The 13,226-nt window shown below is 40.0% G+C and overlaps 1 protein-coding gene across 1 annotated transcript in view; it reads right to left on the bottom strand.

Annotated features, from left to right (window-relative positions):
- The window catches only part of FAAH2 (fatty acid amide hydrolase 2), a gene marked incomplete at its 5' end in the record, with an annotated part of 79,676 nt that extends 68,638 nt beyond the window's left edge, over positions 1-11,038 (bottom strand). The window contains 2 exon segments of the mRNA XM_082445677.1: positions 8,950-9,147; positions 10,925-11,038. Coding sequence (XP_082301803.1) covers positions 8,950-9,147; positions 10,925-11,038 — 312 coding nt within the window.
- Positions 11,039-13,226: the final 2,188 nt, after the last annotated feature.

Raw genomic sequence — 13,226 nt, 5'->3', positions numbered from 1 at the left:
AGTGCAGTCCACTGTGAGGGGGTAAAAGATGTCTACTTTGAAGCTAAGAAATCAGGAGTACTAGAAGGCTCTGAACAATGAGTAGAGGTAAAAAGCATAAACTCCCCTCTATGTTGATGACATATTTAAGATCATTTAAAAATCAAAATGGAGTAACTATGTTTCCAGCAGCCAAAATGGAGCAAGATAGGCATTGTAGATGTCATTTCAGACATTCCTGCATCACTGAGAACTTGAGCTTTCTGAACTGTATCAAACTCAAGGACACCACCAGCCACCAGCCATTTTCAAAACAGCATCAGCTAGCAGCTGCTAGCTGCAATCATGTAGTTTCAAAATTCCCACCCCCGTTTCACAACTATGTAATCATTATTGTTTCAAAAGCTCAACCAACACTTGCTTAACAAGCACCCTTACTTCTTGTGAGTTCCAACTGTCATTCTTGACAAACAATTTATGTAATTAAATGTGACCTTGCAGTTTTTGACTTTATAAGCTTCCTCCATTTTGTAGTATGGCAGAACACTATTCAAGTGCTTTCTTGGATTTATGCTTCCCCAGCTGCAGTCTTAACAAAGCCCAAATAAAAGCACTTTGTTTTTGCTTCAGCCAGGTCTCCGGTCTAGGAATTCTTGGTTAACAAAGTAAATATAAATTGGAGTTCATAGATAATATATATATATATATATATATATATATATATATATATATATATATATTCAACTAGTGAGTATTTTTTCTATTAAATAAACAGTAATAGACATCATGCTATAGTAATACCCTGAACCTCAACATTATATATCACCCTTGCAAACCCAGGAGTTGAGTAGCAGAAACATAAAAGCACATTAAAACACAATTTCTAGATGAAATAAAGGATGCTAAGTTAAATTTGAATTTCAGATAACTAGTGAATAATTTTTAGTATACGTATGCCCTAAATATGGCATGGGGATAATTATACTAAAAATCATGTGTTGCTTTCCTGAAACTGAAAGTTAACTGTGTGTCCTATATTTTTATTTGCTAAATCTGACAAACCTAGGCCAAGGGTTAAGAATGTGAGTAAGGGAGGGATTGGTTCAAGATGGTGGAGTAGAAGGATGTGCGCTCACTCCCTCTTGTGAGAGCACCAGAATCACAACTAACTGCTGAACAATCATCGACAGGAAGACACTGGAAATCAACCAAAAAGATACCCCACATCCAAAGACAAAGGAGAAGCCAAAATGAGATGGTAGGAGGGGCACAATCACAATAAAATCAATTCCCATAACTGCGGGGTGGGTGACTCACAAACTGGAGAACACTTATACCACAGAAGTCCACCCACAGGAGTGAAGGTTCTGAGCCCCACGTCAGGCTTCCCAACCTGGGGGTCCGGAAATGGGAGGAGGAATTCCTAGAGAATCAGACTTTGAAACCTAGTGGGATTTTATTGCAGACTTCAACAGGACAGGGGGAAAGAGAGACTCCACTCCTGGAGGGCACACACAAAGTAGTGTGCACATCAGGACCCAGGGAAAGGGGCAGTGACCCCATAGGAGACTGAACCAGACCTACCTGTTAGTGTTGGAGGGTCTCCTGCAGAGGCGAGGGGTGGCTGTGGCTCACCGTGAGTACAAGAACACTGGCAGCAGAAGTTCTGGGAAGTACTCCTTGGCGTGAGGCCTCCCAGAGTCCACCATTAGCCCCACCAAAGAGCCAAGTAAGCTGCAGTGTTGGGTTACCTCAGGCCAAACAATCAACAGGGAGGGAATCCAGCACCACCCATCAGCAGACAAGTGGATTAAAGTTTTACTGAGCTCTGCCCACCACAGAAAACCCCAGCTCTACCCACCACCAGTCCCTCCAATCAGGAAACTTGCAGAAGCCTCTCAGATAGCCTCATCCACCAGAGGGCAGACAGCAGAAGCAAGAAGAACTACAATCCTGCAGCCTGTAGAACAAAAACCACATTCACAGAAAGATAGAGAAGATGAAAAGGCACATGGCTATGTACCAGATGATGGAAGAAGATAAAACCCCAGAAAAACAACTAAATGAAGTGGAGATAGGGAACTGTCTGGAAAAAAAAAATTCAGAATAATGATAGTGAAGATGATCTAAGACCTCGGAAAAAGAATGGAGGCAAAGATCAAGAAGATGCAAGAAATGTTTAACAAAGACCTAGAAGAATTAAAGAACAAACAAACAGGGATGAACATTACAATAACTGAAATAAAAAATACACTAGAAGGGGGACTTCCCTGGTGGCACAGTGGTTAAGAATCCATCGGGCAATGCAGGGAACACGGGTTCGAGCCCTGGTCCGGGAAGATCCCAGATGCTGTGGAGCAACTAAGCCCGTGACCCACAACTACTGAGCCTGCGCTCTAGAGCACGTGAGCCACAACTACTTAGCCTGAGTGCCACAACTACTGAAGCACATGTGCTTAGAGCCCATGCTCTGCAACAAGAGAAGCGAACAGAGTGAGAAGACATGCACCACAACAAAGAGTAGCCCACACTCGATGCAACCAGAGAAAACCCACAAGCAGCAACGAAGACACAACACAGCCAAAAATTTAAAAAGTAATTAATTAATTAAAAAAAATACACTAGAAGGAATCAATAGCAGAAAACCTGAGGCAGAAGAATGGATAAGTGACCTGGAAGATAGAATGGTGGAATTCACTGCTGCAGAAAAGAATAAAGAAAAAAGAATGAAAAGAAGTGAAGACTGCTTAAGGAACTTCTGGGACAACATTAAAGGCAACAACATTTGCATTATAGCAGTCCCAGAAGGAGAAGAGAAAGAGAAAGGACCCGAGAAAATATTTGAAGAGATTATAGTCGAAAACTTCCCTAACATGGGAAAGGAAATAGCCACCCAAGTCCAGCAGGTGCAGAGAGTCCCAGGCAAGATAAACCCAAGGAGAAACACGCTGAGACACATAGTAATCAAATTGAAAAAAATTAAAGACAAAGAAAAATTATTGAAAGCAACAAGAGAAAAATGACAAATAACATACAAGAGAACTCCCATAAGGTTAACAGCTGATTTCTCAGCAGAAACTCTGCAAGCCAGAAGGGAATGACATGATATACTTAAAGTGATGAAAGGGAAGAACCTACAACCAAGATTACTCTACCAACAAGGATCTCATTCAGATTCAACAGAGAAATCAAAAGCTTTACAGACAAGCAAAAGCTAAGAGAATTCAGCACCACCAAACGAGCTCTACAAAACAAATGCTAAAGGAATATCTCTAAGTGGGAAACACAAGAGAAGAAAAGAACCTACAAAAACAAACCTATAACAATTCAGAAAATGGTAATAGGAACATAGAAATTGCTAATTACCTTAAATGTGCATGGATTAAATGCTCCAACCAAAAGACACAGGCTCACTGAATGGAAACAAAAAACAGACCCATATATATGCTGTCTACAAGAGACCCACTTCAGACCTAGTGACACATACAGACTGAAAGTGAGGACATGGAAAAAGATATTACATGCAAATGGAAATCAAAAGAAAGCTGGAGTAGCAATACTCATATCAGATAAAATAGAATTTAAAATAAAGAATATTACAAGAGACAAGGAAGGACACTACATAATGATCAAGGGATCAATCCAAGAAGAAGGTATAACAATTATAAATATATATGCACCCAACACAGGGGCACCTCAAAACATAAGGCAACGTCTAACACTTAAAAAACAGGAAATCGACAGTAACACAATAATAGTGGTGGACTTTAACACCTCACTTACACCAAAGGACAGATCATCCAAAAAGAAAATAAATAAGGAAACACAAGCTTTAAATGACACAATAGACCACATAGATTTAATTGATATTTAGAGGACATTCCATCCCTAAACAGCAGATTACACTTTCTTCTCAAGTGCATATGGAATATTCTCCAGGATAGATCCCATCTTGGGTCACAAATCAAGCCTCAGTAAATTTAACAAAACTGAAATCATATCAAGCAACTTTTCTGACCACAACGCTATGAGATTAGAAATCAATTACAGGGGGAAAAACGTAAAAAACACAAACACATGGAAGCTAAACAATAGGTTAGTAAATAACCAAGAGATCGTTGAAGAAATCAAAGAGGAAATCAAAAAATACCCAGAGACAAATTACAACAAAAACACGACGATCGAAAACTTATGGAATACAGCAAAAGCAGTTCTAAGAGGGAAGTTTATAGCAATACAAGCCCAACTCAAGTAACAAGAAAAATCTCAATTAAACAATCTAACTTTACACCTATAGGAACTAGAGAAAGAAGAACAAAAAGCCCCAAAATTTGTAGAAGGAAAAAAAATCGTAAAGATCAGAGCAGCAGTAAATGAAATAGAAACAAAGAAAATAATAGCAAAGATCAATAAAATTAAAAGCTGGTTCTTTGAGAAGATAAACTAACTTGTTAATCCATTAGCCAGACTCATCAAGAAAAAGACAGAGAGGATTCAAATCAGTAAAATTAGAAATAAAAAAGTAGAAGTTAAAACAGACACACAGAAATACAAAGGATTCCAAGAGACTACTACAAGCAACTCATGCCAATAAAATGGACAAATTCTTCGAAAAGCAAAACCTTCTGAAACTGAACCAGGAAGAAATACAAAATATAAACAGACAAACAACAAGCACTGAAATTGAGACTGTGATTAAAAATCTTCCAACAAACAGAAGTCCAGAAACAGATGGCTCCACAAGTGAATTCTATCAAACATTTAGAGAAGAGCTAACACCTATCCTCGTCAAACTCTCCAAAATATAGAAGAGAGAGGAACACTCCCAAACGCATTCTATGAGGCCACAATCACCCTGACACCAAAACCAGAAAAAGATGTCACAAAGAAAGAAAACTATAGGCCAATATCACTGATGAACATCGATGCAAAAATCCTCAACAAAATACTAGCAAACAGAATCCAACAGCACATTAAAAGGATCATACACCATGATCAAGTGGGGTTTATCCCAGGAATGCAAGGATTCTTCAATATATGAAAATCAATCAATGTGATACACCATATTAACAAACTGAAGGAGAAAAACCATACTATCATCTCAATAGATGCAGAAAAAGCTTTCAACCAAATTCAACACCCATTTATGATAAAAACCCTGCAGAAAGTAGGCATAGAGGGAACTTACCTCAACATAATAAAGGCCATATATGACAAACCCAGAGACAACATCATTCTCAATGGTGAAAAACTGAAACCATTTCCTCTATGATCAGGAACAGGACAAGTTTGTCCACTCTCACCACTATTATTCAACATAGTTTTGGAAGATTTAGCCACAGCACTCAGAGAAGAAAAAGAAATCCAAACCGGAAAAGAAGTAGTGAAAGTGTCACTCTTTGCAGATGACATGATACTATACATAGAGAATCCTAAGGTTGCTACCAGAAAACTACTAGAGATAATCAATGAATTTGGCAAAGTAGCAGAATTCAAAATTAATGCACAGAAATCTCTTGCATTCCTATACATGAATGATGAAAAATCTGAAAGAGAAATTGAGGAAACACTCCCATTTACCACTGCAACAAAAAGAATAAAATACCTAGGAATAAACCTACCTAAGGAGACAAAAGACCCGTATGTAGAAAACTATAGGATGCTAATGAAAGAAACTAAAGATGATACAAACAGATGGAGAGATGTACCATGTTCTTGGATTGGAAAAATCAACATTGGGAAAATGGCTATACTACTCAAAGCAATCTACAGATTCAATGCAATCCCTATCAAACTACCAATGGCATTTTTCACAGAACTAGAACAAAAAATTGCACAATTTGTATGGAAACACAAAAGACCCCGAAGAGCCAAAGCAATCTTGAGAAAAATAATGGAGCTGGAGTAATCAGGCTCCCTGACTTCAGACGATACTACAAAGCTACAGTAATCAAGACAGTATGGTACTGGCACAAAAACAGAAATATAGATCAATGGAACAGGATAGAAAGCCCAGAGATAAACCCACGAACATATAGTCACCTTATCTTTGATAAAGGAGGCAAGAATATACAATGGAGAAAAGACAGCCTCTCCAGTTAGTGGTGCTGGGAAAACTGGACAGGTACATGTGAAAGAATGAAATTAGGTCACTCCCTAACGACATACACCAAAATAAACTAAAAATGGATTAAAGACCTAAATGTAAAGCCAGAGAGTATAAAACTCTTAGAGGAAAACATAGGCAGAACACTGTATGACATAAATCACAGCAAGATCCTTTTTGACCCACCTCCCAGAGAAATGGAAATAAAAACAAAAATAAACAAATGGGACCTAATGAGACAAAATCTTTTGCACAGCAAAGGAAACAATAAACAAGATGAAAAGACAACCCTCAGAATGGGAGCAAATATTTGCAAACAAAGCAACTGACAAAGGATTTATCTCCAAATATACAAGCAGCTCATGGAGCTCAATATCAAAAAAACAAATAACCCAAACCAAAAATGGGCAGAAGACCTAAATAGACATTTCTCCAAAGAAGATATACAGATTGCCAACAAACACATGAAAGGATGCTCAACGTCGCTAATTATTAGAGAAATGAAAATGAAAACTACAATGAGGTATCAGCTCACACCAGTCAGAATGGCCATCATCAAAAAATGTACAAACACTAAATGCTGGAGAGAGTGTGGATGAAAGGGAATCCTCTTGCACTGCTGGTGGGAATGTAAATTGATACAGCCACTATGGAGAACAGTATGGAAGTTCCTCAGAAAACTAAAACTAAAACAACCATATGACCCAGCAATCCCACAACTGGGCATATACCCTGAGAAAACCATAATTCAAAAAGAGTCATGTGTCACAATATTCATTGCAGCTCTATTTACAATAGCCAGGACCTGGTAGCAACCTAAGTGTCCATCAACAGGTGAATAGATAAAGAAGATGTGGTATATATATACAATGGAATATTACTCAGCCGTAAAAAGAAATGATATTGAGTTATTTTTGGTGAGTTGGATGGACCTAGAGTCTATCATACAGAGTGAAGTAATTCAGAAAGAGACAAACAAATACCATATGCTAATACTTATATATGGAATCTAAAATAAAAATGGTTCTGAAGAACCTAGGGGCAGGACAGGAATAAAGTTGCAGACGTAGATAATGGGATTGAGAATATGCGGAGGGGGAAGTGTAAGCTGGGACGAAGTGAGTGAGTGGCATGGACATATATGCACTAACAAATGTAAAATAGCTAGTGAGAAGCAGTTAGATAGCACAGGGAGATCAGCTCTGTGCTTTGTGTCCACCCAGAGGGGTGGGTAGGGAGTGTGGGAGGGAGATGCAAGAGGGAGGAAATATGGGAATATATGTATATCATATATACATATCTGCTGTTATGTAGCAGAAGCTAACACAACATTGTAAAGCAATTATACTCCAACAAAGATGTTTAAAAAATACATTAAAAAATGTTATGGGGCTTCCCTGGTGGTGCAGTGGTTGAGAATCTGCCTGCGAATGCAGGGGACACGGTTTCAAGCCCTGGTCTGGGAAGATCCCACATGCTGCGGAGTAACTAGGCCCCTGAGCCACAACTACTGAGCCTGCGCGTCTGGAACCTGTGCTCCGCAACAAGGGAGGCCACGATAGTGAGAGGCCCACGCACCGCGAGGAAGAGTGGCCTCCGCTTGCTGCAACTAGAGAAAGCCCTTGCACAGAAACGAAGACCCAACACAGCCAAATATAAATAAATAAATAAATAAAAATAAAGGAATTCCTTTAAAAAAAATGTTATGGAATGTTTCCGAGATTGCATAGCTACATAGCAGGAGAGCCAGAATTTCCAAACTCACGCAGTATGGTTCTGGACTCCATCCTAGTCACTATGCTACACAGTCTACTCTGTGCCAGGTGCTTGATACGGCATAATCTGTAATTTTCATGGCAACCCTTTTCCATGTTCACATAGCTATAGAGAGGTAGACCAAAATTTGAAGCCTATTGTCTTCTACTATATCTCACTGTCTCACCAACTGTTAGCAAAAGCAGGCATGGGGGATAGGGGGCTGGAATGGGATATAGGAACACACCACGACACGTCACTGAAAGTTTACCAGGGGTTTGAATAAACATTCTAGATTTTCGTAATAAAGCAATGAGTTAAAGCAATTGAGAGAACCAAGGGATAAGACAAGAGGGTAATCAAGAAAGAATACTAGACTATAGTCCAGTACCTCTAGGGAACTAGCTATTCATATGATACAGAAATGGATACTCCTGCCTAAACAAGTGTAGAGAAAACAACTGTTTGAGCTGCTTAAATCTTTGGATTAAGAATTTCCACCTGTTTCTGTGTATGTGTGCAAATCCTTTTACCTGTTTCCTCATGTGTAAAATGAGGATATTACCTAGATAACTGCATCAGTGAGACAGAATATGTTTAAGTACCCAACACCATATTTGACATGTACTATGACCTGCCGTGCTATTATTATCCTAATGCAGGTAGTACATTTTTTTAATTAAAAAGTTCCTTAGAAAAGAAGCATCAGGTAGACCTAGGACTGAAAGAAATTGATAAAGAGAGAGAGGGTGAGAGGGAGATTCCATGACTAAAAATCAGTTTGTAAACCGCACCTGATTTAGTCCCACACAATTATTACTCACAGACAGGACAAATGGACAGAAAGGACTACGAAGGGTGCCAAAATAGTCCAACTGATGCCCACAGCAAATGCTCTGGGTAAAAGCATACTACAACTCCCAGAAGTCTCTTTTTTCCTCAGTGAATGCCTTTCCTAGGTCTCCCTAGTAGAGGGTAGAAAGGAAATTGATTTCCACCAAGCCCAAACTCATTACCACAACAACAACCACCACTAAACTTCCTGGAGTTGTCCATTAAAAGACTTGTCCCTCCACCCTCTTTTGAATCAGCCAGCGTTGCACTCTCACCTTCCTTTGTTGGATCAGCTTGGCCATCTGCATCCCCAAAAGCAGGAGTAATGGATCAGTCACAGGCCTTGGGGTGCTTGAGTGAAACTTGGGGCTGCCAAAGGCTCGAGCTTCTTGGCCTACAAGGCCAAGAAGAAAGCCGACCACCTGCAGGAGCAGCAACTGGATTCTGACTGTGAACAGTGGTGCTATAGCAGCCTAGATTTCACAAGGTCCTAGTGCTTGAGGGATGCATGCACCCCAGGCAAAAGGCAAAGAAAATACTAAGCAAGGAAGTGTTTAGAAATCGTTTCATTTACAAGTTCAGTATCTACCCACGATTCCACAGGAGCATGTATGTCATCACCAGCTGGTCTCTGGGCCAGAGATGGAGGCAGAGTTGTCTTCCCAGCAACTGCTTATGTGCAATGTAATCCTTTGTTAGTGCTGGTGTAACCTAATGTAGAAAATGAGATATAACACTGACTTTGAAGTTCCCAACCCTGCCACTAGATGGCCGTGGCCAGTTTAAACTTTTTCCTGTACTCAGCTTGCTCATATGAAAAATTGGAGTAACTACTCCTACAAGAGATTTGGGTTTTCTTTATTCTTCTTTCTCCAGTTGTTTTAAGTGTAGGGTTAGATTGTTTATTTGAGATTTTTCTTGTTTCTTGAGGTGAGATTGAATTGCTATAAACTTTCCTCTTAGAACTGCTTTTGCTGTGTCCCATAGGTTTTGGGTCATCATGTTTTCATTGTCATGTGTTTCTATTTTTTTTTTTATTTCTTCCTTGATTTCTTCAGTGATGTCTTGGTTACTTAGTAGCACACTGTTTAGCCTCCATGTATTTGTGCTTTTTATAGTTTTTTTTTCCTGTAATTGATTTCCAATCTCATAACGTTGTGGTCAGAAAAGATGCTAGATATGATTTCAATTTTCTTACATTTTCCTAGGCTTGATTTCTGACCCAAGATGTGATCTATCCTGGAGAATGTTCCATGTGCACTTGAGAAGAAAGTGTATTCTGCCACTTTCAGGTGGAATGTTCTATAAATATCAATTAAATCTATCTGGTCTATAGTGTCATTTAAAGCTTATGTTTCCTTATTTATTTTCTGTTTGGATGATCTGACCATTGGTGTAAGTGGGGTGTTAAAGTCCCCTACTATTACTATGTTACTGTCAATTTATCCTTTCATGGTTGTTAGCATTTGCCTTATGTATTTAGGTGCTCCTCTGTTGGGTGCATAAACATTTATAATTGTTGTATCTTCTTCTTGGATTGATCCCTTGATCATTATGTAGTGTCCCTCCTTATCTCTTGTAAAAAACAAAAAAGAAAAAAGAAAGAAACATTGGAGTAACTACTCCTACATCAAAAAGTTATGGTAAACACTAGATAATCACACACTTAGCACAATTCATGGCAAATAGTGTATTATAAGTGATAGTTGTTATAATTTATTTCAATGGTACCTGTGAAAATAGTGTTGTAAATATACCTTTGTGTGTACTCAGTATGTTCAACAAACAACTAAATAACAAGCATATATCAATACATATTATCTATATCCATATGATTTAATCCTTATAAGATCACAAACAGATAGTATTGATGAATGTCAAATCTTTAGCCCAGATCTCTCTCCTAAACTCCAAATACTTGAATCCATTGCCTATTTGACATCTCTATGTGAATGTTTCAGTTTCCTTCAAAGTCCAAAACTCATCTTCCCAAACCTGCTGCTCCTCCAGGTTCATGAATGACATTTTCATCCACCCAGTCAGTCATGCCAAAAATATGGAGATCATCCCAGATTCTTCCTTCTCTATCATCCTCATGAATGGTCACCAAATCCAGTAAATACCTTTCCCTTCAGACACATCCTTAGCTCAGGTCTCACTGACATTTTCATGAACTCCTACAAATAACTAACTGATCACCCTGCCTTCCTTTAGAGTTTTCTTTCTAATATACAAATCTGACCATATTACTTCCCTGCCAGTGACTCTGCTGCGAATTCTCATTTTCTTCAGGTTCAAGCCCCATCTACTTTGTCTGGTATTCAACGATCTAATGATGGGGATCTGAAAATCTCTGTACGTCATCCCTAGCCCACTGCGTCACTTACATGTTATACTCCTACCAAACTCAACTATTGGAAGAGTCTCTCTCCCCTCCATACCTTTGCATATGTTTTCACAACTCCCTTTCCATCTGGCTCAGGACAAGTACCACCTCCTTCAGGAAGTCTTCCCTGAACTCCCAAATATGTTTGGTGCTGCTCTTTTGTAATCCCACACTCCACAGGTTAACAATATCAGAGCATTTATATCACTCTCTTTACATGTTAGGTTTTTTGTTAGGTTTTTATGTCTCTTCCCTATCTAGATGTGAACTCCATGAAGAACAGGGTCATTCTAATTCATCTTTGTATTGTCAGAGCCCAACACAGGGCTTGGCATGCAGTCAGTACCATTTTGTAGGCTGAAGGTGTGAGTTTATGAAGAATGATTGCTGAAGATAGAATTTTAGCTTGGCATTTAAGACTTGGGGTAGGTGAAATGTAAAAGTCATTCCAGGCACTTTTTCACCTACATAACTCAGGTGGATTCTGAAGGTGTCATCATAGCGCTTCTAGCCTAGTTGAAAGTACCCAGTGGAATGCAGGTTAATCATGATAGGCATATCTTATGGGTCCAGTGAACTCAGCTAATAGAGTAGATCATCATAATCTAGGCTCCATTACAGTTTTGAGCAAAATCTGTAGCTGAGTGAACCTTATTTATCAGAGACAGTCTTTGCCAAAGTATTTCCTTTTCTCACCTTTAATATGTTATCTAGATTGTAAATGACCATTACGTGAGTCTGTGGTATAGAGAATGCTCACTGATGGAGAACAGATCATGTATATCTGGATTCAAAGCCTAGACCTACCACTCATTATGTTTGTGACGTTTTACAAATCACTTAATGTCTTTGAGTGTGTTTTGCCATCTGTGAAGTAAGATTAACAGCTACCTTATGGTGTAATGAAGATTAAATCAGATATGAATGTAAAGCTTCTGAATAGTGCCTTCCCAGTGCATTATAGCTTTTTATATTTGTTTGTACTAAGCAAAGAAACAAACACAGTCTAAGTTTAAGGGAAAGAGATGGGATAAGTTAACTTTTGTTCCAGAGGTGAAAAATGAGAAATACTGTGTATATGCTAGAGGAGAGGGTAATTTCCCTATTAAAATCAGGGGAGATTGCAGGGGGTTGGAGTCAAGATAGAGGAGTGGGAGGATGCAGAGTTCGTGTCTCCCTACAACTAGGGTGCCTACCAGACACCGGTGGGGGACATCGACACCCAAGGAGTTGGGATGAGCCCCTGAGTGAGTGGGTAGGACGTGAGAGGGAGCAAGGGGCTGGGAGGAGAAGTGGAGGCTGGACAGGCTTGGCGCCCCTGAGGGGTGGCTGGGAGAAGGGAGGTATCCCCATGCCTGGAGGGACCCTTGGGGGCTTGGAGGATCAGGGGAAGTGCGGCTAACATTTCCCCTGCCCAATCGGGCCTCAGGAAGCCCGCTGGGGACCCAGGCCAGGTCCTCCGCCTTCCAGGGCCCCCTCTGGTCGCATTGGTCCTAGAAGCATAGGAGGGTGGGGGGAGAAAAAAGAGAAAAGGTGGACTTGGGGTGGGGGCTCTCAGGATCAGAGGATAGGGGGAAGGGACCTAGAATTTCCCCCACTCACTCAGGCCCTGGGAAGCCTGCTGGGGTTCTGGACCTTGTCCTCTGCTCTCTGAGACCAGAGGCACTTCTGGGTCCCTCAAGCTGTGCTGAGCCTAAGCCCTGCCCCCACCCCCAAGGGAATTTTCTGCCTTTTTTCCCCCTCTTTTTTGCTATTGTGGCTCTGTTTTACCATCTGGTTGTTGTTTCATCTATATTTTTATTTTTTCTAACATATCTGCTAGTTTTCTAACCTTAGTTAATTTTTTGCTCCTTGTTATTGTTCTGCTCCAGTTTTTTTCTTTTTCTTTTTTCCTTTTTTTTTTTTTGCTGCTCTGTGCTGCTTGTGGGATCTTGGTTCATGAGCCAGGGGTTGGGCCTCAGCTCCTGTGGTGAGAGCTCTGAGTCCAAACCACTGGACTAACAGAGAAGCTCAGTCCCCAGGGAATATTCATTGGAGTGAGGTCTCTCAGAGGTCCTCATCTCAGCACCAAGACCCAGCTCACCCCAATAGCCTACAAACTCCAGGGTTGGACACCTCAGGCTAAACAATCAGTAAGACAGGAACACAATTCCACCCATCAAAAAA

This window comes from Balaenoptera physalus (genome assembly GCF_965194825.1).
Source record: "Balaenoptera physalus genome assembly, chromosome: X".
Taxonomy (NCBI): domain Eukaryota; kingdom Metazoa; phylum Chordata; class Mammalia; order Artiodactyla; family Balaenopteridae; genus Balaenoptera; species Balaenoptera physalus.
The sequence above is the reverse complement of the archived record's forward strand: the minus strand, read 5'-3'. Positions and strand labels throughout refer to the sequence as shown.